Genomic DNA, 22,105 nt, shown 5'->3' with positions numbered 1-22,105 from the left:
TTTGATTTGTCCGTCAGCATTCGCAGGAAGGAGCTGTTCGACGACAAGACCGGCCTGACAGTGCGTGTAACCACCTCCGACCATTTTCTCCAGCACCTGTGCCATCTCCCTGCCCCCTCATCGTTTCCGTACGCAACCCTGTTGCGGCGTTTCCCGAACCTGACGAATCCCGCACGGACGACTGAACCAGCGCCTCACGATGTCATTCATCACTTCAAGACGACCGGTCCCGCCAAGTTCCAGCGTTTTCGGCGACTGGCCCCCGCGAAGCTGAATTTGATCACATGCTTCATCTCGGTATCATCTGTCCTTCGAGCAGCAAATGGGCCTCCCTGATACACATGGTCCCCAATGCGAAGGCAGGTGATTGGCGTCTCTCGAACCGCCTTACGACGGTGCCTTCCCCGTCATTGCCCGAGGGGACAAGACCTTCAGACTCCGAATAAGTGGCCATGAGGACACCGTCTCCATCGACCGACTCAAGCCAGCAGTCGCAGAGTAGCAGTCTCTTCACTCACGAACAACCGTTCATCCCAATTCCCTCACCGACAGCAGCTGCCACATTACCGGTTCTGTCAACCTCAACCGCTGCCCTTCCCGTTCCCATCTCGACCCCTCTGTCCATGTTCCATGTTCGGCTGTACTAAATTCTTTTGAAACTGTGTCCTTGGCGCTTTTGGAGGATATAGTTCGCCAGACGAAGCCATCTGGCTCCCCTTGCGACTCTCTTCCCCCGCACTTCGTTCAGGAGGTTCTCCTGAGTGTTGGCGCATCGGTCTTGGATATCATCAACAGCAGCATCTTTTCTGGTGTAGTTCCCTAACAAGCTGTGGTCCGACCCTTGATCAAGAAACCTGGTCTTGATCCAGATGTGCTGTCAAGTTTCAGGCCCATTTCCAACCTGCCTTTCATTTCCAAAATTCTGGAAAAAGTGGTGCACATGCAGTTGAAACTTTTCTTGGATCAAAATAACATCTTGGAGGTCTTCCAGTCAGGTTTCAAGACGATGCATTGCACGGAGTCAGCCCTGTTGCGCGTTTCTAATGACATCCTCCTGGCAAATGACTCTGGAGACCACGTGTGTCTAGTTTTATTGGACTTAACTGATTGCATTTGATACAGTGGATCACAGTATTCTGCTTACTCGTTTGCAGCACTTGGTGGGCATTGGTGGCAGTGCTCTTGGGTGGTTTAGGTCCTATCTAGCTGACAGAACCTTTTGTGTCAGCCTTGGCTGCTCTGAGTCACACACTGCTCCCCTGTCATGTGGTGTTCCACAGGGCTCAATTCTGGGGCCTCTGCTGTTCTCGCTGTATCTGCTCCCATTGGGTTCCATCTTAAGGAAACATGGTTTTCCATTCCACTGCTATGCAGATGACTGCCAGATCTATGTCCCTCTGAGCAAGAAAGACGCCTTCTCATTAAGGCCACTCCTATCCTGTCTGGAAGAAATGAAAACCGAGATGGCACAAAATTTCTTGAAATTCAACGAAAAGACAGAGGTGATATTGTCCAGTGGCCCTTATACATTCCATCCTGTAGACTTGGGCCCCCTGTCTCCTTATGTTAAGTCAACAGTCTCAAACTTGGGCCTTATTTGGACAGTGATTTCAAACTCGATCGGCAAATTGGTGCCGTTGTTAAATCCAGCTTCTTTCACCTTGGACAGCTGGCCAAAATAAAACCTCTCCTCTCACATGAACACTTTGAGACAGTAATTCCTTTGTCACATCCCGGCTGGATTACTATAATGCCCTTTACTTTGGAGTCAGCCAGTCCTCCATTAAGCGCCTTCAGCTGGTCCAGAATGCCGCTGCTCGCCTCTTGACTGGTACTCTTAAGAGGGAGCACATAACTCCTGCTCTGGCATCCCTTCACTGGCTCCCCATTCATATTAGAGTTATTTTCAAGATCCTCCTATTTGTTTTCAAATCTCTGAATAATCTCACGCCACCTTACCTCTCTGAGCTCATCCGCCCCTACACACCTGCCCGGCGCCTCAGGTCTGTGGACCAGACATTATTAGAAGTACCAAGAACTAAACTGAGGTTCAGAGGGGATCGAGCCTTTTCTGTTGCTGGTCCCTCTCTCTGGAATGACCTCCAACTGAACATTCGTCAAGCCTCCTCGCTGCCCATCTTCAATGCCCTCCTCAAAACTCACTTGTATTCTTTGGCATTCGACTCAGCATGACTTAGATTTGTTCTTGGTTTTACTGTTTGGTGCTTTCTACCGCCTTTATTACCAATTTGTCTTACTGTTTATTGTGCATGTTAAATTGCTCCATGTACAGCACTTTGTATGCAGCTATGGCTGTTTGAAAGTGCTCTATAAATACTGTTGACTTAACTTGACTTGACGACATCATCCACGGCTGTTCCCCCTCCGATGTCCTGCTCGCCCAGCACGCCGCCACTGAAATAGTGTCTGTCGTCTTCATCAAGCCAAACTACACGCAGTGGCCGACGATTCTGCTTCCCGAAACGCTTCACCTCCTATCGGGCACGGGCATGTCTTTTGGCTTCAACCATTCAGCGCTGACGCAGGGCGTTACACATCAAAGTGCCTTGATCTATGACACCAGCTAAGGTAGCCTAGCCGAGACAACAGCTAAGTTATAGCGATGGGATTTTCGGCTCTTTTTTATTTTAGTAAACATAACCTACTCCTTGCTTTATTATAAATTTGCATTAAACAAAACTAAATACTTAAACTTGGACGGGCTGATCCGGTTCCTTCTTTCAGTAATTATTTGTCCAGTCTTTGAGAATACTCTCTCTGACGGTACAGATGTTGCTACAATGCACAATCTATCTCCAATACTTTGATCAAACAGGGGTAGACAGAAATCAACTGCCCTTGAAATGTGAGATTCTTCAAGATATGCCCTAACTTCAAGCATCGCATCGGTAGAGGGAACTCGCCTTGCCAGGTATTCACTTCGTCGGTCATCGAACACCTGCCAAATTGCAGAAGTTGGTGCCTCCTCTGGTGCCACTCATCCCACAGCTCCCTCATGAACTGCTGGTTCTGCTGGTTGAGTGGGGGTGAACCTGGCAGCAGCTGCTGTCACCCTCTGTAGTGCCTCGTCTAATGCCCAATTGTTGGCCAGTTTTTTCAATTACGGATCAAGCACTGATGCCTCTGACAGAATGGTATTAAACTCCATTCGATGGAACTTCCTGTCCATTGACGTGCAAAGACTTGTCATCACCGCGTTGGCTTCTTTTGATTTTGAACTGTGACCATCTGCAGACCCTTGCACAGGAGCAGCATTTTTGAGGCTGTCACGAAATAAAAAATAAAATAAAAGAAGAGTAAGGAGAAAACACTCGATTTACCGGTCGAACTACGTTTCTGCCCTCACTTACGGTCACAAAATGTGGGTTATGACCAAACGAATGTCTCAAATACAAATGGCCAAAATGACTTTCCTCCGCAGGGTGTCTGGGCTCTTCTTTATAGATAAGGTGAGAAACTCCGGGTCATCCGGGAGGGGCTCAGAGTCAAGGAGCCAGATGAGATGGCTCATGCATTTGTCAGGATGCCTCCCTGATGAGGTGCTCTGGGCATATCCCATTGGGATGAGGGCCGTCTCCCACCTGACTTGGGAACTTCTCGGGATCTCCCAGAAGGAACCGGACAATGTGGCTGGGGAGAGGGACATCTGGTCTTCCCTGCTTAAACTGCTGTTATCGCAATTTGATGAGAATTGAGAGAAGAGAATCCTCCACTCAATGTCTCTTTCACTCTTCATTCTGACTCATTTTCCCTGCTTGAATTTAATAATGCTTTTCTGTTTTGTTCAGGTTCATATCCGTATACTTCCTGGTTCAAAACAGCAGATGCTGTACAACTATTATCCACTGATTGCCGGTTACCAGACATTACCACAACTAAGCATCGGTGTGGACCGCTGTACAACCAAGGCATACAACCTCAGACGTTTCCTGCCCCATCGCATCTTTGTGAAGGTAACACATTTTGATTTAAGGAATTGGCCTGTCATATTTTTTACGCTTTTTTTTTTCTGTTCATGGACAGTGATGGCACAAATAAAATCTGTTTATTTTGGCATCACCATCAATATACTGTACTTTGTAGATTCTTAAATAATTTAGGAAGATTTTTTTGAAGACTTCAACAAGAAAAAAAAACATTCATTTGTCTCCCATTAGAACAGGATAATTACTTTTGAACACCGTGTATACGGTTTTGGCTGATAGAAATGTGTACACCCATTTTATTGCTCTTTGAATTTTATGTTCGATGCCATATTTTTAATGATCACCCTTTTGTATTTAATTGCAGCCACAGGGCAAAGAGGTGGACAATGACTCCATTGCTGCAGCTTGATTGAGTATTTGGTTTTATGAACATCGAAGAGGAACACATGATGTTGGATGTTCTTTGTATGATTTTTCTCAGATGGCAGTCAGACTCAGATGTTTAATTTCAGTATTGTGATTGTAATGGTGATGTACCGTAATGGAAGAAATCGAAGGAAATCAAAGTCATTTTAACACTAAAATCTAACATTCTAAATAATAACCTGAGATTACCTGTGTTGGAATCGGAGTAATGTTTGTCATGTCTTTGAATTAAAATCATGGAAATGCTAAATCAATGATAAAATGTTTCATTTGCACTCTTCACATTTTGAAATAAACATTAAGAGCTACAAATATCAGTTGTGTGTTCTGTGCCAAATTACCGTAAATTCTGGATTACAAGCCGCTACTTTTTTTCCACACTTTCAAAACTGCGGCGTGTAATATGAAGCGGCTTTAAAAAAATGTTTTCCATCACGGGAAAAACATGGACCAATAAAATGAATGAGTAGTACACAGGGGTCCAATGAAATTGTATGATTACCAGTAATCACAACTTCCTAACTTCAGTCTTTCTTCTAACCCTGATCAACATGGAGAATACCAGACGAAAAGCATATGATGCAGCTTTTAAACTAAAAGCGATCAATCTGGCAGTTTAAGAAGGAAATCGAGCTGCTGCCTGTAATCTTGGCATAGACAAGTCGATGGTGCGAAGGTGGAGGCTGCGGCAAGAAGAACTGAGCCAGTGTAAAAAGACAACCAAAGGTTTTAAAGGTGGGCCGTCGTGGTGTGATAGATTCATAAAACGGAAAAGCCTGTGTATTGGGGCACGCACGACGTTGTGTCAGCAGCTCCCTCCTAAGTATGAGGACAAACTTGCTTCGTTCCGCACATTCACACAAAGATAGCGGAAAACTCCATCAGCCCAGATGAAATAATAAATATGGACGAAGACCCTCTGACATTTGATTTGCCTCTCACTCGGACTGTAAATAAAAAAGGTTGACTCCCCGTCATACTGAAAACAAGCGGCCATGAGAGAACACATTTTACCTGTGTTTTGAGCCGCGCAGCATCGAGCTTCTCACCTTATCTCTAAGGGAGAGCCCAGACACCCTGCGGAGAAAACTCATTTTGGCCGCTAGTATCCGGGATCTCGTTCTTTCGGTCACGACCCTTAGCTCGTGACCATACATGAGTGTTGGGACGTAGATCGACCGGTAAATTGAGAGCTTCGCCCTTTGGCTCAGTGCCTTCTTTACCACGACAGACTGATACAAAGTCCGCAAGGTTGTCTTTATTTATATATTTAGGTATATCATCAGGCGCATATGGCAGCCTCGGTTACACGCTCCCTAGTATTATACCTGTTTTTGTCATTTTCCTTAGTTTTTGGCAACCCTGAACGGCTACTTACACAAGGGAAAAGTTGCTTACCATTGGGGGGTCTACGCTCTGTCTTTTTTCACCAGCACACGAAAATCCACAAGGTTTTTCGGAGCAAACTCCAAGCCATTATACTCGCCATGTGAGTTCACCTCCTTTTTACTAGTTGGTGTTTACATTGCGCCACAAGCTAACGCGAACACGGCGATACAAACGCTAGCTGAACAAGTAAACAAACTCGAACTAAAATACCCAGAGGCACCCCTGATCATTTTGGGCGATTTTAATAGAGCGCATCTTAACCGTGAACCTCCCAGATGTAAGCAGCACATCGACTGTTTCACCAGAGAAGGCAACATTCTAGACCAATGCTATACAACAATCAAAAATTCATACCGATTGGTCGCCCGTGCAGCATTGGGTCTTTCTGACCACAATTTAATCCACTTAATACCGACATACAGACAGAAATTCAAATGTGTTAAACCGGTTGTTAAGACTGTGAAAAAATGGACAAATGAGGTAAAGCTAGCTCTACAAGAATGCTTAGGCTGCATTGATTGGGGTCCCTTTGAAACTTCAACGGGCACACTGGATGAATACACAGACACTGTAACATCATAAAACCAGTTTCTGTGAGGACATGTGTGTACCAACAAAGTCCTTCCGCTCCTTCAACAATAATAAGCCAATCCCAAACTCAGGCAACTCAGGAAAGAGGCCGCATTTAGAAGTGGAGATCGGGCACTGTACAAACACGGCCGAAACCAATTGACAAAGGAAATTAACATCGCTAAGAGAAGCTATGCACAGAGGCTGTAAAACCAGTTCTCTGCTAACGACTCTGCATCTGTCTGGAATGGCCTGAAAGCAATCAGAAACTATAGAATGCCATCCCCCCCCAAACAGTGAACAATAAGTGTCCTTGGATTCAAAACTCTCAAGCAGATTGGTGGACGATGGCCCGGAAAAGTTCAATAAGATTTTAACAAAAAGGTAGGATGTAAAATGAATAAAAGAAAAATGTAAGTCTGCTGGCTCAAGAAGTTAAAGAGCTGGAAACTGCTATGGCTTGTCTGTATTTTGTTCGAGAAATGCAATACAATATAATTAGAGCTGTCAGTTTAGCGTGTTTTTATTGGCATTAATTTAAATGAATTTTAACTGGATTAATTTTTTTCTCACGAGATTAACGCGGCACACGTCACAAGCGGATGTTACGTTGCTTTATAAATACACCAGAAACAAAAGAACAACCGCGCTGCAGAAGTCCACGCCCATGTCTGTTTTGCCAGCCATGGCAGCGAGACACCGAAAACGGATACTTAAAGAGTTTATGAATGGAAAGTTTACTTTTAAATAGTTGCCATATTGCTCCACTGACGAGACCAAAGTTATCTGTTCTTCTCTCTCTCTCTCTCTATCATACAGATATACGATGTATGCCACTGACGAGATTGTTACTTTTTGGAACTATTTTGTGTGGAAGGTTACAGTGTTCTGTGTCCATATAAATAAAGTGGGTGGAGCTCCTCTGTGTTCGTCTGACAGCCCCTATTATATTTTAATAAATAGAACAAGTGTGATACCATTATAATCTACAAACTAAGTTATGGAGTACTTAGAGATAGCAGCGCTCAGCGAAGGCCCAATGAAGGGGCGGTGTTTGCTGTTTTCGAGTCGTTGTGCATGTGTGTGAGCTGTCGCCCTTTTCTCACCCCGGAGTGGTGATTGTTTGTGCTTGTGTCCCACCCTGGAGTGGTGGATGCGGTGTTTGCGGAGTCGCATTGGGAACCTTGTGTGTGTTATGTGGGCCACCTGGCAGCGTAGCCCAGTGTTGAATAGATGTGTGTGATGCTTCAAGCAATTAAGTATTGCTTGAATAGGGGGGAGTCTGTAGAGTAAACTACCTTTTTCGAGAATCACCTGTGAAAGTGACTACAGGTGTAGTAAAAGACGTGTGTAGAGTGAGCTACCTTTTTTCGAGAATCATCTGTAAAAGTGACCTCAGATATATATAGACGAGTGTGCGTAGCATAAAATATTTTTTCGAGAATCATCTGTAAAAGTGACCTCAGATGTAAAAAAACGAGGGTGTGTTGCGTAAAATAATTTTTTCGAGAATCATCTGTGAAAGTGACTGCAGATGTAGAAAAACGAAAGATAGTGTGAATAAGTATATGAATGCGGAGAAGAGCGCCTTGCAGAATCTGTGAAAGTGACTAAAGATGCGGGGAGGGGAGCGTGTGTAGAAAAAGGAGCGCCTTACTGAGTCTGTGAAGGTGACTACAGAAGCAGGAAGAAAGGGGAGAGCTAGCTGAAGAAAAAGGAGAAAGAGCGTATGTAAGAATAAAGTGTCTTGTTGAAGCTTTGTCCGTTATTGAAAATAGGCAACTGAAGCCTGAATCGTCCGACGGGTTGTAAGTGAAATAAATAAATAAATATTGCGAGTGATATAAATAAGTAAATAAATAAAAACACTGCTCAAAGAATAATTGTGTTATTGTAGAATTAAAAGATTGCGATAAATAAGAAGGAAAAATCAAAAAGAAGGTATATAGTGGATGGAAGACGTCACCATACAAGTGGGCGCCCCAGCTCCCATTCAACCTAATTCGACAAACGAGAGCCCGATAACACATGGAATAAGAACCCACTTCTGGCTAGAGCGCACTTACAAAGACAAAAACGGTAGTGAGCATTGGCAGAGCGAGCAGCTAATTAACCGTCAGGCTGTGGGAGATAACTCAATTTTGCAACTTAGACAAGATCAAACAAAGCCTCCCTAGCGTAGACTGGGATAAATTATTACGCCAAATCTGGACTGCTCGAAATCTTGCGTCTTTGTTGGGATATCTTTGTCATCATTTGCAGGATCAAGCATTTGTTTCGCTGAGACCCTATCTGCGCGATAATTTGCCTCCCACCGACGAAAAACAAAGTACAAACAGCTCGCGACTCTGCACCCGCGTGGTCCCCAGAGAGGTTCACTGGGAAGTAGGCGAGCTCGGGAAATTGCTTAAAGGATCGAATAACGACAAAGAAGAACAGCAAGGTTAAAATTGTGCCCTCACACACAACTGAAACCAGCCATAACAGTTGGAAAGATACTCGTAACTGTATTAATAGGCGCTGCAAACGAACCGGTAATCCCCAGCCATCCATCCATCCATCCATCTTCTACCGGGGCCGGGTCGCGGGGGCAACAGCTTTAGCAGGGAAGCCCAGACTTCCCTCTCCCTAGCTACTTCTTCCAGCTCTCCCCGGGGGATCCCGAGGCGTTCCCAGGCCAGCTGGGTGACATAGTCTCTCCAGCGTGTCCTGGGTCTTCCTCGGGGTCTCCTCCCGGTGGGACATGCCCGGAACACCTCACCAGGGAGGCGTTCAGGAGGCATCCGAATCAGATGCCCAAGCCACCTCATCTGGCTCCTCTCGATGTGGAGGAGAAGCGGCTCGACTCGGAGCCTCTCCCGGATGACCGAGCTTCTCACCTTATCTCTAAGGGAGAGCCCGGACACCCTGCGGAGAAAACTCATTTCGGCCGCTTGTATCCGGGATCTCGTTCTTTCGGTCACGACCCATAGCTCGTGACCATAGATGAGGGTTGGAACGTAGATCGACCGGTAAATTGAGAGCTTCGCCCTTTGGCTCAGCTCCTTCTTCACCACGACAGACCGATACAACGTCCGCATCACAGCAGACGCTGCACCGATCCGCCTGTCGATCTCTCGCTCCCTCCTGCCCTCACTCGTGAACAAGACCCCAAGATTCTTAAACTCCTCCACTTGGGGCAAGATCTCCTCCCCCGACCCCGAGGGGGCACTCCACCCTTTTCCGACTGAGGACCATGGTTTCAAATTTGGAGGTGCTGATTCTCATCCCAACCGCTTCACACTCGGCTGCGAAACGCTCCAGTGAGAGTTGGAGAGCCCTGTTTGAAGGAGCCAACAGCACTACATCATCTGCAAAAAGCAGGGATGCAATACTGAGGCCCCCAAAACGGACCCCCTCAACGCTTCGGCTGCGCCTAGAGATTCTGTCCATAAAGGTTCTGAACAGAATCGGTGACAAAGGGCAGCCTTGGCGGAGTCCTACCCCCACTGGAAACGATTCCGACTTACTGCCGGCAATGCGAACCAAACTCTGACATCGGTGGTATAGTGACCGAACAGCCCGTATCAGGGGGTTCGGTACCCCATACCCTCGAAGCACCCCCCACAGAACTCCCCGAGGGACACGGTCAAACGCCTTCTCCAAGTCCACAAAACACATGTAGACTGGTTGGGCGAATTCCCACACACCCTCGAGGACCCTGCTAAGGGTGTAGAGCTGGTCCACTGTTCCACGGCCGGGACGAAAACCACACTGCTCCTCCTCAATCTGAGGCTCGACTTCCTGACGGACCCTCCTCTCCAGCACCCCTGAATAGACCTTACCAGGGAGGCTGAGGAGTGTGATCCCTCTATAGTTGGAACACACCCTCCGGTCCCCCTTTTTAAAAAGAGGGACTACCACCCCGGTCTGCCAATCCAGAGGCACTCTCCCTGTTGACCACGCGATGTTGCAGAGACGTGTCAACCAGGACAGCCCCACAACATCCAGAGCCTTGAGGAACTCCGGGCGGATCTCATCCACCCCTGGGGCCTTGCCACCGAGGAGCTTTTTAACCACATCGGTGACTTCAGCCACAGACGTGTTGGTGGAGTTGAGGAGGTCTTCGAAGTACTCTGCCCACCGGTTCACAACGTCCCGAGTCGAAGTCAGCAGCGCCCCATCCCCACTGTACACAGTGTTAGTGGTGCACTGCTTCCCCCTCCTGAGACGTCGTATGGTTGACCAGAATTTCCTCGAAGCCGTCCGGAAGTCGGCTTCCATGGCCTCACCAAACTCTTCCCACGCTCGGGTTTTTGCCTCGGCGACCACCGAAGCCGCGTTCCGCTTGGCCAGTCGATACCCGTCAGCTGCCTCTGGGGTCCCACAGGCCATAAAGGCTCGATAGGACTCCTTCTTCAGCTTGACGGCATCCCTTACTGCTGGTGTCCACCAGCGAGTACGGTGGTTGCCGCCACGACAGGCACCAACCACCTTACGGCCACAAATCAGATTGGCCGCCTCAACAATAGAGGCACGGAACATGGTCCACTCGGGCTCAATGTCCCCCGCCTCCCCCGGAACATGGGAAAAGCTCTGTCGAAGGTGGGAGTTGAAACTCTTTCTGACAGGGGATTCCGCCAGACGCTCCCAACAAACCCTCACAATGCGTTTGGGTCTGCCAGGACGGACCGGCATCTTCCCCCAACCATCGGAGCCTACTCACCACCAGGTGGTGATCAGTTGACAGCTCCGCCCCTCTCTTCACCCGAGTGTCCAGAACATGCGGCCGCAAATCCGATGATACAACTACAAAGTCGATCATCGAACTGCGGCCAAGGGTGTCCTGGTGCCAAGTGCACATATGGACACCCTTATGCTTGAACAAGGTGTTCGTTATGGACAATCCGTGGCGAGCACAGAAGTCCAATAACAAAACACCACTCGAGTTCTGATCGGGGGGGCCGTTCCTCCCAATCACGCCCCTCCAGGTCTCACTGTCGTTGCCCACGTGAGCATTGAAGTCCCCCAGCAGAACAAGGGAGTCCCCAGCAGGAGTACTCTCCAGCACATCCTCCAAGGACTCCAAAAAGGGTGGGTATGCTGAGCTGCTGTTTGGTGCATATGCACAAACAACAGTCAGGACCCGTCCACCCACCCGAAGGCGGAGGGAGGCAACCCTCTCGTCTACTGGTGTGAACCCCAATGTACAGGCACTGAGCCGGGGGGCAATGAGTATGCCCACACCTGATCTGCGCCTCTCACCGTGAGCAACTCCAGAGTGAAAGAGAGTCCAACCCCTCTCGAGAGGACTGGTACCAGAACCTAGGCTGTGTGTGGAGGCAAGTCGGAAATTCTCTGCCTCACACACCAGCTCGGGCTCCTTCCCTGCCAGAGAGGTGACATTCCATGTCCCAAGAGCTAGCTTCTGCAGCCGAGGATCGGACCGCCAGGGTCCCCGCCTTTGGCTGCCGCCCAGCTCACATCGCACCCGACCCCTTTGGCCCCTCTCATGGGTGGTGAGCCCATGGGAAGGGGGACCCACGTTGCCTCTTCGGGCTGTGCCCGGCCGGGCCCCATGGGTGTAGGCCCGGCCACCAGGCGCTTGCCAACGAGCCCCACCTCCAGGCCTGGCTCCAGAGTGGGGCCCCGGTGACCCGCATCCGGGCAAGGGAAACCTTGGTCCATCTGTTGTATTCATCATTAGGGTCTATGAGCCGTGCTTTGTCTGGCCCCTCACCTAGAACCTGTTTGCCATGGGTGACCCTGCCAGGGGCATAAAGCCCCAGACAACTTAGCTCCTAGAATCATTGGAACACGCAAACCCCTCCACCACGGTAAGGTGACGGCTCACGGAGGGGAATCCCCAGCCAGTTGGGCGGAATTAAACAAACGAATATCGGCGCTGGTGCATCAGGAGGGGCGGGTCGCCAATGAAGCGTATGGGATTTCCTGCTGCCCTAGGAACAGGGAAGCCACCCCGCGAGAAGAGCAAGAACACCTATGCCGTAAAAGCAGTCGCCTCCTCGAGAGAACCAAGCCCCGACCAGACGCTCACTACAGCGGTGCCTCGCTGCAGTGCCCCCTAGTGATGAAGGGACAAGGACAGCGGCACTACGTTCCGTGGTCGTTCTGTGACATGGTAGGTCTGGCTGAAAGGTTGCCCGACCTCACAAAAGGGGCAAACAAATGGATCACCGCCCTGGAGGAGAGCACTGCCGGTGCCACCCTGGCACTGGGAGACATCAAGGCCCTGCTCATGCACATCATTGGCAAACACGCTGCAGAAGAGATTCTGCTTAAAGCTGACCTAGAGATGCTGATTCAAGGGAACGAGGCCGACCATGTTGGCTTCAACGGGCATCGTGGCGTGGTGTGGAAACAGATGCGCATCTGCTACCCAGAAAAGATGGACCCCACCAAATTGGAGGGTGAGATGTTGAAGGAGGATGAGTGTCCCACCAAGTTCCTCCACTCGTTTCAACGCAAATGGAGAGAGGAGACTGGCAGCGCCTGGAACACCAACGTGACTTCTGAGAGCCTATTTAAGGTCATGGCCAAAAAGGCCATGCCTGAAGAGGTACAAGCCCGGCTGGACAATGTGGTGGGCCTCATGAAAATGGACTGGCCCCTGTTTCAAGAGCATCTTGTACATCACGTGGAGTGTCTGCGAAAGGAGAAGTCGAAAGAAGAAGTACATTGGCTGATGAACGCCAGGCTGACCCACCTCCAGCTGACAGAGCTCAAACAAAAGAAAGACAAACCCAGGACCCAGGCCCCAATCGTGACTACGGGAATTCTCCAAGGATCCCCTGATCCGGTTCATGCTCCGTCACCACAAGCCATTCCAGCTGAGGCTCACTCAGAAGTTCATCAGGTTCCACCGCCAGTCACCCTCCTCCCCGCCTACCCGAGAGGGGCCACTGCTCAGCCCCCTCCAGTACCGCCACCTGCCCAAGTTCCCCCGGCAGCCTCCCAAGTGCCCACAGCCATCCATTACCACTTCAAGGAACCTCTTGAGGGTGGTGGACGGGGTCGGCCTGGACGGGTGAATTCAGGCCAGCGGTACCCTCCCAGGAATCAATATGGAAGGCCCCCTGCGCCGAGTGCGGACCCCCGTGGAGGCCCCGGGCACCAGGGACAAGGGGAACATGCGCAGTCCAACGGTCACCCCCAAGGAAATGTGTGCTGGGGATGCGGAGGCCAGGGACACCTCAAAAGGGATTGCCCTGTCAACCCCTGGAATGGTCCCGCTCATGATCTCCAATAGAGGTGCCGAGAGAAACCTGAAGGGGAAATTATTGCACCAGCAGTATCAACGCAACCACATGATGAGCCAACAGTACCAGTCATCATCCAAGGCGAAGTACATGAATTCATGGTGGACACAGGGGCCACCTATTCATGCATAGGAAGCACGAACTTGCAACTTCCCCTTTCAGGCTCATCTATCAAAACAATAGGTTTCTCTGGGAAAGCCCAACTTATTCCCCTTACCCACCCGGTCCCCATGATAATAGCAGCAACGGAAGTGGTGGCGCCCCTACTGATCTCCAACCAAACGCCTGTCAACCTCCTGGGAAGAGACATCCTGTGTGCACTCAACGCAACATCAAGTGCACTCCCAGGGGAGTCTGGGTCAACTTGCCCCCAGAAGTAACGGCGCCGGCCACCCCCATGATGTCAGTTATGCTCCGCCCGGACAAGCTTGACTATGCCGCCATGTATTGCATGGAATTAAACGATCCTGTGCCCCAGGCTGAGTGGAAGCCATGGATTGACTGGATAAAGACTATACAGCCTGACTCCCGAAGGCCAACACTTCCCACACATTGCACTCTCCTCTATGACAAATACAACAATCACAAAGACTATGCTGAATGCTGGGACGAACTGATGCAGCCAAAAAAATTCATTTCTACATATAGAACACATTTATGTAGGACCTCCGGGTACCGCGGCGTCCGTAATACTCCCTATACAGCTAGCCTCGTGGTTTCAAGTAGCTAATTCCACACCGCACATAACTTTGTTAGCTGAAAAGGGACACAATTCGTGGGAGCTTGGACCGATGATCAAGAAGCTCCAGCCAATGACTACGTGGCTACACACCGACACTCCGGGTGTTCAGATTTCACCGTGTCGGATTTATCTCCAAATTCTACTATCGGTCGTTTGTAACAGCTGCGCGGTAACAATACTGATCCCCAGACCCGTGTCTATGCAGCCATCTCTAACACCACACCATGAGGAACTGCTTGCCCAAATCCCCACACGGTTATGGTCGCAACACAACACGGATGTAGGCTTCGTTAAGTCGGCACAACCCATTCTTATCACACTCAAGCCCAATGTTATTTTACCTCGGAAGAATCAATACCCACTGAAACCACATGCTGCCAAGGGAATCAAACCCACCATCGAAGGTCTGGTAGATGCGGGAGTTCTGATCAAAACCCAGAGCCCCTGCAATACCCCAATATTTCCGGTCCCGAAACCACGGTCGCCGGATTATCGATTAGTGCATGATTTGCGCCCCATAAATGCTATAGTTGAAGCCGAAACTCCTGTTGTACCGGATCCCCATACCTTGCTTTCTAACACTCCGCCCGATGCCCGATGGTATACAGTCATTGACCTGTGCTCCGCATTTTTCAGCGTACCGTTACATCCCGATTCACAGTATTTGTTTGAATTTACCTACGAGGGCCAGCAATACACATACACTCGATTGCCCCAAGGCTAAGTTGATAGTCCCACCATTTTTAATAGGGTTCTGGCTGAAGATTTAGGCCATCTGGATGTAGATAGTACCATAATCCAATACATGGACGACATTTTAATTGTCAGCGCGTCTAAAGAAGGTTGTGAACGTGACTCCATGACTGTGCTTTTTGCATTAGAAAAAGGCGGACACAAAGTCAGTAGGGACAAACTTCAATTTTGCAGGGAGGAAGTTGATTTACATGGGAAGAAAACTTAGCGGCAGCATGCGAAAGATTGCTGACGCTCACTTAGAAGCTATTGCTAATATTCCGCAACCACAAAAAGTAGGCCAGATGTTCTCCTTTCTGGGGATGGCAGGATATAGCAGGGTGTGGGTATGTGACTACGCTGTAAAAACGGCCCCATTGCGTGCCATGATCCGCGCCGCGGGACAGACTCAAACTTCTGCTGTCCTGCAATGGAATGATAAAGCCTTACAAACTTTCCTGACGCTAAAACATGACCTTCAAAATGCCCCTGCACTAGGGAACCCCGACTATTCCAAGCCTTTCCTCCTCTATGTTGCTGAGAAGGGGGGGTTTGCGTGTGCAGTACTGATGCAGGAGACCCCAATAGGTAAACAACCGTTGGCCTACTACAGCACTAAACTTGACAATGTTGAGGCAGGCTTGCCTCCTTGTTATCAAGGTCTGGCCGCAGCAGTGTTCACATTCCAAAAAGCAGCCTCTGTAACAATGGGCCATCCAGTGACCTTATTCACCTCGCACCAATTGCATGCTTTGTTGACTAGCCCGCGCTTCGTCCTAATGCAGGCCAGGCGCACCGGCTATGAAGTTATCTTGTCGGCACCTGAATTGACCATCCAGCGTTGTAATACCGTTAATCCAGCTACGCGTATGGTCATCCCTGATACAGAGTGCATTCACTCTACGGATGAGTTCCTGAAACCCAGAAATGACCTTCACAATGAACCTATGGTTGCCGACCTCACTTACTTTGTTGACGGCTCCTGTTTCAAAGACGTTACAGGAAACCATGCAGATTACGCTGTAGTTCAACTACATCCAGATAACTCTTTTTCCACGGTTCAAGCAGATAAACTCCCACAGCCCTGCTCGGCGCAGCTAACCGAGGTCGTCGCGTTGACCGCTGTGTGCCAGTTAGCTCGTGGTAAGCGTTTAAATGTGTACACGGACTCCGCATATGCCTACGGCGTGTGCCATATCAATGGAAAAATTTGGCAGCAAAGGGGTTTTAAAAGGGCGTACGGTACCCTGGTGGTCCATGCCGACGCCCTTGCCGCCCTCTTGCATGCTATGACCCTTCCATCCGCCCTAGCCGTCATTAAATGTGCTGGTCATCAGAAGAATGATTCCTTGATAGCTTTAGGTAACAATCACGCAGATGAAGCTGCTAAGGTTGTTACGTCCGTGGGCACCATGGCCCCTTTGTTGGTCGCTAGACATTGCGAGCCGCTGACTACGTTGGCTTCCCTGATAGAAGCTCAGAACGTAGCCAGCGTATACGAAGCGTCTGTGTGGCTTAAACGGGGCGCTTCGAAGTGTGCAGATGATAGCCCTCAGAAGGGCCTGTGGCGCAGTCCACTAGGCCACTTTGTGCTGCCTCTCTCGTTGATTAAGGTTGCTGTGTTGAATGCGCATGGTCAAGACCATGCGCATAGGGGGGAGGTGCTACGCAAACTCAGAACAGTTTGGTGGTCACCATATTTAGCAGCCACAGTGGACAAGACCTTACATGAGTCTATAGTATGTGCGCAATTTAATGTACGGAAAGGGTTCACCGCACCATTGGGCCACATACCCATACCAGAAGGCCCATTCAGTCATTTGATGATTGATCATATCGACATGATTGAACGAGTGAGAGGATACAAATACATCCTGGTAATCATAGACGGGTTCAGTCGAGAAGCCCAGACGCTACGTCAGTCGCCAAAATATTATGCAGAGAGGTCTTTCCCAGATTTGGGATACCAGACACTCTAAGTTCCGATAACGGAACAACATTTGTGGCAAATATCACTAAGATAGCGATGAAATTGCTAGGGATAAAACAAAAATTGGGATGTGTCTATCACCCACAATCTCAAGGTGTTGTGGAACGAGCCAACGGCACCCTGAAAGCAAAATTGGCTAAAATCAAAGCGAGCGCCAACAAATTAAACTGGGTGGACGCACTACCGCTGGCATTGATGTCTATGAGGTCACAAGCTAACCGTGTAACCCACCTAACCCCGCATGAAAAGTTGACCGGTAGACGAATGCCGGTGCCCTATTTAAGGGGCCACTATGAAGGGCCACCCCTGGAACAATGCGAAAGAGAGCTTGCGTCCTACCTACACCACTTAACTCGAATACACAAGGCCATCTCTCAACAGGTGATAGAAACCGCAGAGGATCGAGAGGCCGACATAAGTCCAGAGGTGCAGAAAGTGGTACCAGGTGATTGGGTGTACGTCAGAACCTTCAGACGAAAGTGGAACGAGGCACGGCGTGAAGGCCCTTTCAATGTCATCCTCGCCACACCGACATCAGTCAAAGTACAAGGTAAATCAGTTTGGTTTCATCTCAACCACTGCTGCCCGGCACTGGGACCCGGAGAGTCTGCCAGTGAGCCGCTGGTCTGGCCAGGGGTGACCACGCCACCCCGCAGGGAGAAGCCAGCTCACGGACATCCACACCAGATCAAGGTCAATTACGCGACCCAACGAGAGAAGAAGATGGGCAGTCCATCCCCGACGAAGCAGAAGGAGGCGCCACAGCCTCTCCCGAGGAGAACGACAATGGAACTGTCGCCGCTCCCCCAGAAGGGGAGGGAGAAAGGGGGTCAGGGCCTGAACCAACAAATCTTGGGGGACCAGACTCAGATCAGGCTGACAGTAACACATACCACACAATTGACTGGGACGCCTTTCAGCAATGGCAGAAGTATCTGCCTGACCCTCACGGTGTTAATAATAATAATAATAATACATTTTATTTGTGGGCGCCTTTCTAGAAACTCAAGGACACCTTACAACAAGCAGTTAAAATCACGAGTACAATGTTAAAAACAACATCAAATAAGAAAAAATAAATACAACAAAAATAAATAAATAAATAATGGCTTTATGGTCTGAGTGAATAGGCTTGTCGAAACAGATGTGTTTTGAGGCTGGATTTGAAATGTGTTAGTGAGTCTGAATTACGAAGGTCAGCTAGGAGTGAGTTCCAAAGCTGGGGAGCAGAGCGACTGAAGGTTCTATTTCCCATGGTGACGAGGCGAGCAGGGGGGACAGAGGAGGACAGAGGAGGAGGAACGAAGAGAGCGGTGTTGCTGATAACTCTGACGATCCTTACGGTTCTGCTCCTCGATCTAACTCAGAAGTATGAGGACAGAGAGAGAAGCCAGCTTAGTGGCCGCATCACAAGGGAAATTTGGAAATCTCACCAACGTAGATCTAATTTACATAAGTACCATCACGGGCCAGAGCACCATAATTACGGGATTAACCTATGGGGATGTGACAATAGAGGCTATAACAAAACAATGCGATAACCTAGGCCCAGCCGCTCTTAATCTGAGATGCAACCACACACACTGTCACCTAAAAAACTCTCGGATACGCATTAACATGTCACTACAGCAAGCAAAGGGCCTCATGAAAATAGTCAACAGAGGGCAAAAGCGCGCAACAAAGATCCGATTTCCCAGCTATAAACCCAAACAAACCGCCCTCATCCTAGGTCGAGAAGAAAATATGTTCTACCAATGGATGAAATACTCTGCTATGCAAGTTGGTATGCAGGACTGCATTACCTGCTACAATCGCAAACGTTTACCTGAAATAAGACCTCTGCCAGGGCTCGAAAGACGCGAATGCGGAACAGGTACCGTATTTTCACGACGTTTCGACGCATCGTACTAATGGCCGCAGTCTCATTAATGGGTGACATTTCTGTATTTTACACATACACAGGACGCATCGTACTAATGGCCGCAGTTTTACAGTGGTAAAACATATGCCAGCTTAAACATACGGCATGCATGCGCGCACTCTAACACGTTAGCTTGAAGCATACGGTAGCATGCCAAGACATACAGATAAGATAAAAACACGTTTTTTAAAAAGGCAACGAAAGCAGAACTGAGTTCGGGTGTATTTTATTTAGCCATCGTACAATGTTCTCACGTTTTTCGATCAATCATCACCCAGAAATCCATCAAAGTCCTCATCCTTTGTATCAGAAGCAGAGGACTGCACATCTCAGTTGTCATTGAATGCATCACATGCTAGTGTGAGTTGCTACGCATTGCCGAGCGGAAAGAAGGAGTAGCAACAGCAAAGTCAACATTTCTCTCGTGTGAAGCTTTCCCACATTTGAAAGTAAAGAACAGAGCGAAACATGGTGGCAGCGCGTGTGTGTGTAGAAAGAATTGAACAATTGTGCAAGTACCGTAATCCATCAAAAACGCCGCGTTCCCTCTCGTTGTTGGGTATTGTGGCGTAACTCGCCAAGCGCTGCCTCTCACTCTTTGTAAAGTTGTGTTTGCCACCGATCATCCATTGTTCCCATGCCGTTTGCAACTTTACGTTGAACGCCCGGTTGATGCCAATGTCCAGCGGTTGGAGTTCTTTGGTCAAGCCTCCGGGAATAACGGCAAGCTCATTTGCTTGACTTGTTTTTTCACCGCTGCTGTGAGATGGGCACGCATGCCAAAAGCATAACCGGTGGCTTTAAGTTTGAACTGAGCTTCGTAGGCGTGTCTTTTTGTCGAATTTATTTTCAGGGGTTCTTAGAAACCAAAACCGGAGTTGTTTTGCAACAATGCACATTGCCACACGCTATACAAGTGTTGGTACTGGCTTGAGGCGTCCACTTACACGCCCACCCTTCACCATTGGCGGACTAGCTTGTCTGTCCTCTCTCTCCCTCTCTCTCTCTCTCTCTCCCTCTCCATATACAGTATGGATATATACACGCCCACCCTTCCCTGATTGGCCGACTTCTTTTACAGTCACTTCCGCCTTTTCTCTATATAAACAGCGTGTCGGCAGTCAGTCAGATTTTGGAACTCAGCGCATATAAAGGACGCTCCTCACCAGCACCGATGAACATCCAGGGTATGGACATAGTCAAGTCAAGTCAAGTCAACAGTATTTATAGAGCACTTTCAAACAGCCGTCGCTGCATACAAAGTGCTGTACATGGAGCGATTTAACATACACAAATCGGTTACCTATATTCTGGGGCTGTTTTCCTACATCTCTCACAAGTTGTTGAGTGTGTGCAGGACACAATGAAATCTCTATGTTATGAAGGAATTCTGTTGTGTAACACTGCATTTTGAAAATATGTATTTTGGGAAATTCTAGTCATGTCAGGGGCAATTCTGGTCTTTCCAAACAGGCATTCCTCAATGGTTTATTGGGGCACAGCCAGGATGCGTGGATTGGTCTGAGCGATCATATTGAGGAAGGAAAATGGGTTTGGGTGGATGGGACCCCCCTCACTACAGAGTAAGTTTGTACTATTTGAACGTTTCCCAATAAGGTGTTCTCACTTACAGGTTTTACTTCACCTAGTTCTAAGGAAGGGTGGAGACGGAAAAAAAAAAAATCCCCCAAATTTCATGTGATTCGACATGAGTTATGTTTATGTCTGAATTTGAGGGCTTGTTCTGTGTTCACAGGTTCTGGAAGCCTGGGCAGCCCAACGGCTTGAGTAACCAGGACTGCGCTGAAATCCAGGCAAAACAATCTCAGTTACTAACCTGGAACGATTTCGACTGTGTTCATCAACAACGCTCGATTTGCGAAAAATGATGACGAAATGTGGCTTTAGCCCTAATGGATTAGACTTAATGTGTGTCTGCTGACACAGTACGTCTGTATGTGTTGAATTTATTCAGACAGAGTTCAAAATGATGAAACCTCCTTGTGTACAAACCACACTCTGTTTAACAGGAATGTCAATTAGTATATGCAAGATGTATGTCTGAAATTCAAGGTTGGATATTGATCATTTCTTTTTGATTTACTTGTTGATTTATAGAGTACTACCTTTTAGAAAATATCCAATCATATTCTAGAGTTAAACAAAATCTTGCTATGCTAGCGAGTCCTTTAAAGTATACATACAGTTATACCAGTAAGCATCTAACTGTGAACATCAGAAAATACTTTATCAGTGTGCTGTGATCGAATGAAACCAACGTTGAGCTATTTGACATCAACTTGACCTGTTGTGTTGGGACGAGGGATCGGGATAGAAGAGTTCAACTATATTACTACAGTCGAACCTCATTACAACATACCTAAAGGGACAGAACAAATCTGTACGTTATAACGGTTGTTCGGTGTAACCATTTCTAATAAAATGGCCGCCACCTACGATTGTCATGATTCTGTTTGTGACCAACAGGTGGCACTGTAGGGCTCTCCCTGCAGCTGCACACCTGTTGATCGTTATGCAATTATTGATATAAAAGGACTTCCTCCCGACCACTCATGGTCGGGTCTTTGTTGCTTGTTTGTTTCTTTGTTGTTGTGTGTTTCTTTGCTGCTGTCAGGTTTGTTTCAGGTCATTTTTCGGTTACTGTTATGTTTTAGCTCCAGTCATGGTTTTGTTTGCTACATTTCTTCTGGTGTAGTTCCCCAACAGTTTAAACATGCTGTGGTCCAACCCTTGATCAAGAAACCTGGTCTTGATCCAGATGTGCTGTCAAGTTTCAGGCCCATTTCCAAACTGCCTTTCATTTCCAAAATTCTGGAAAAAGTGGTGCACATGCAGTTGAAACTTTTCTTGGATCAACATAACATCTTGGAGGTCTTCCAGTCAGGTTTCAAGACGATGCATAGCACGGAGTCAGCCCTGTTACGCGTTTCTAATGACATCCTCCTGGCAAATGACTCTGGAGACCACGTGTGTCTAGTTTTATCGGACTTAACTGCAGCATTTGATACAGTGGATCACAGTATTCTGCTGACTCGTTTGCAACACTTGGTGGGCATTGGTGGCAAAGCTCTTGGGTGGTTTAGGTCCTATGTAGCTGACAGAACCTTT

The 22,105-nt window shown here is 48.3% G+C and overlaps 1 protein-coding gene across 2 annotated transcripts in view; it reads left to right on the top strand.

Annotated features, from left to right (window-relative positions):
* trappc11 (trafficking protein particle complex subunit 11) overlaps window positions 1-4,690 on the top strand; it is a 112,385-nt gene extending 107,695 nt beyond the window's left edge. For both annotated transcript variants that reach the window (XM_052058933.1, XM_052058942.1), the window contains exons 29-30: window positions 3,810-3,974; window positions 4,312-4,690. In XM_052058933.1, coding sequence (XP_051914893.1) covers window positions 3,810-3,974; window positions 4,312-4,356 — 210 coding nt within the window. In that variant the 3' untranslated portion in view covers window positions 4,357-4,690. The remainder of the gene's footprint in view (window positions 1-3,809; window positions 3,975-4,311) is intronic.
* Window positions 4,691-22,105: the final 17,415 nt, after the last annotated feature.

The sequence above is a fragment of the Hippocampus zosterae genome, chromosome 1 (genome assembly GCF_025434085.1).
Source record: "Hippocampus zosterae strain Florida chromosome 1, ASM2543408v3, whole genome shotgun sequence".
In the NCBI taxonomy this organism is placed as follows: domain Eukaryota; kingdom Metazoa; phylum Chordata; class Actinopteri; order Syngnathiformes; family Syngnathidae; genus Hippocampus; species Hippocampus zosterae.
Note: the sequence above shows the minus strand (reverse complement) of the source record. Positions and strands in the feature narration are given on the sequence as shown.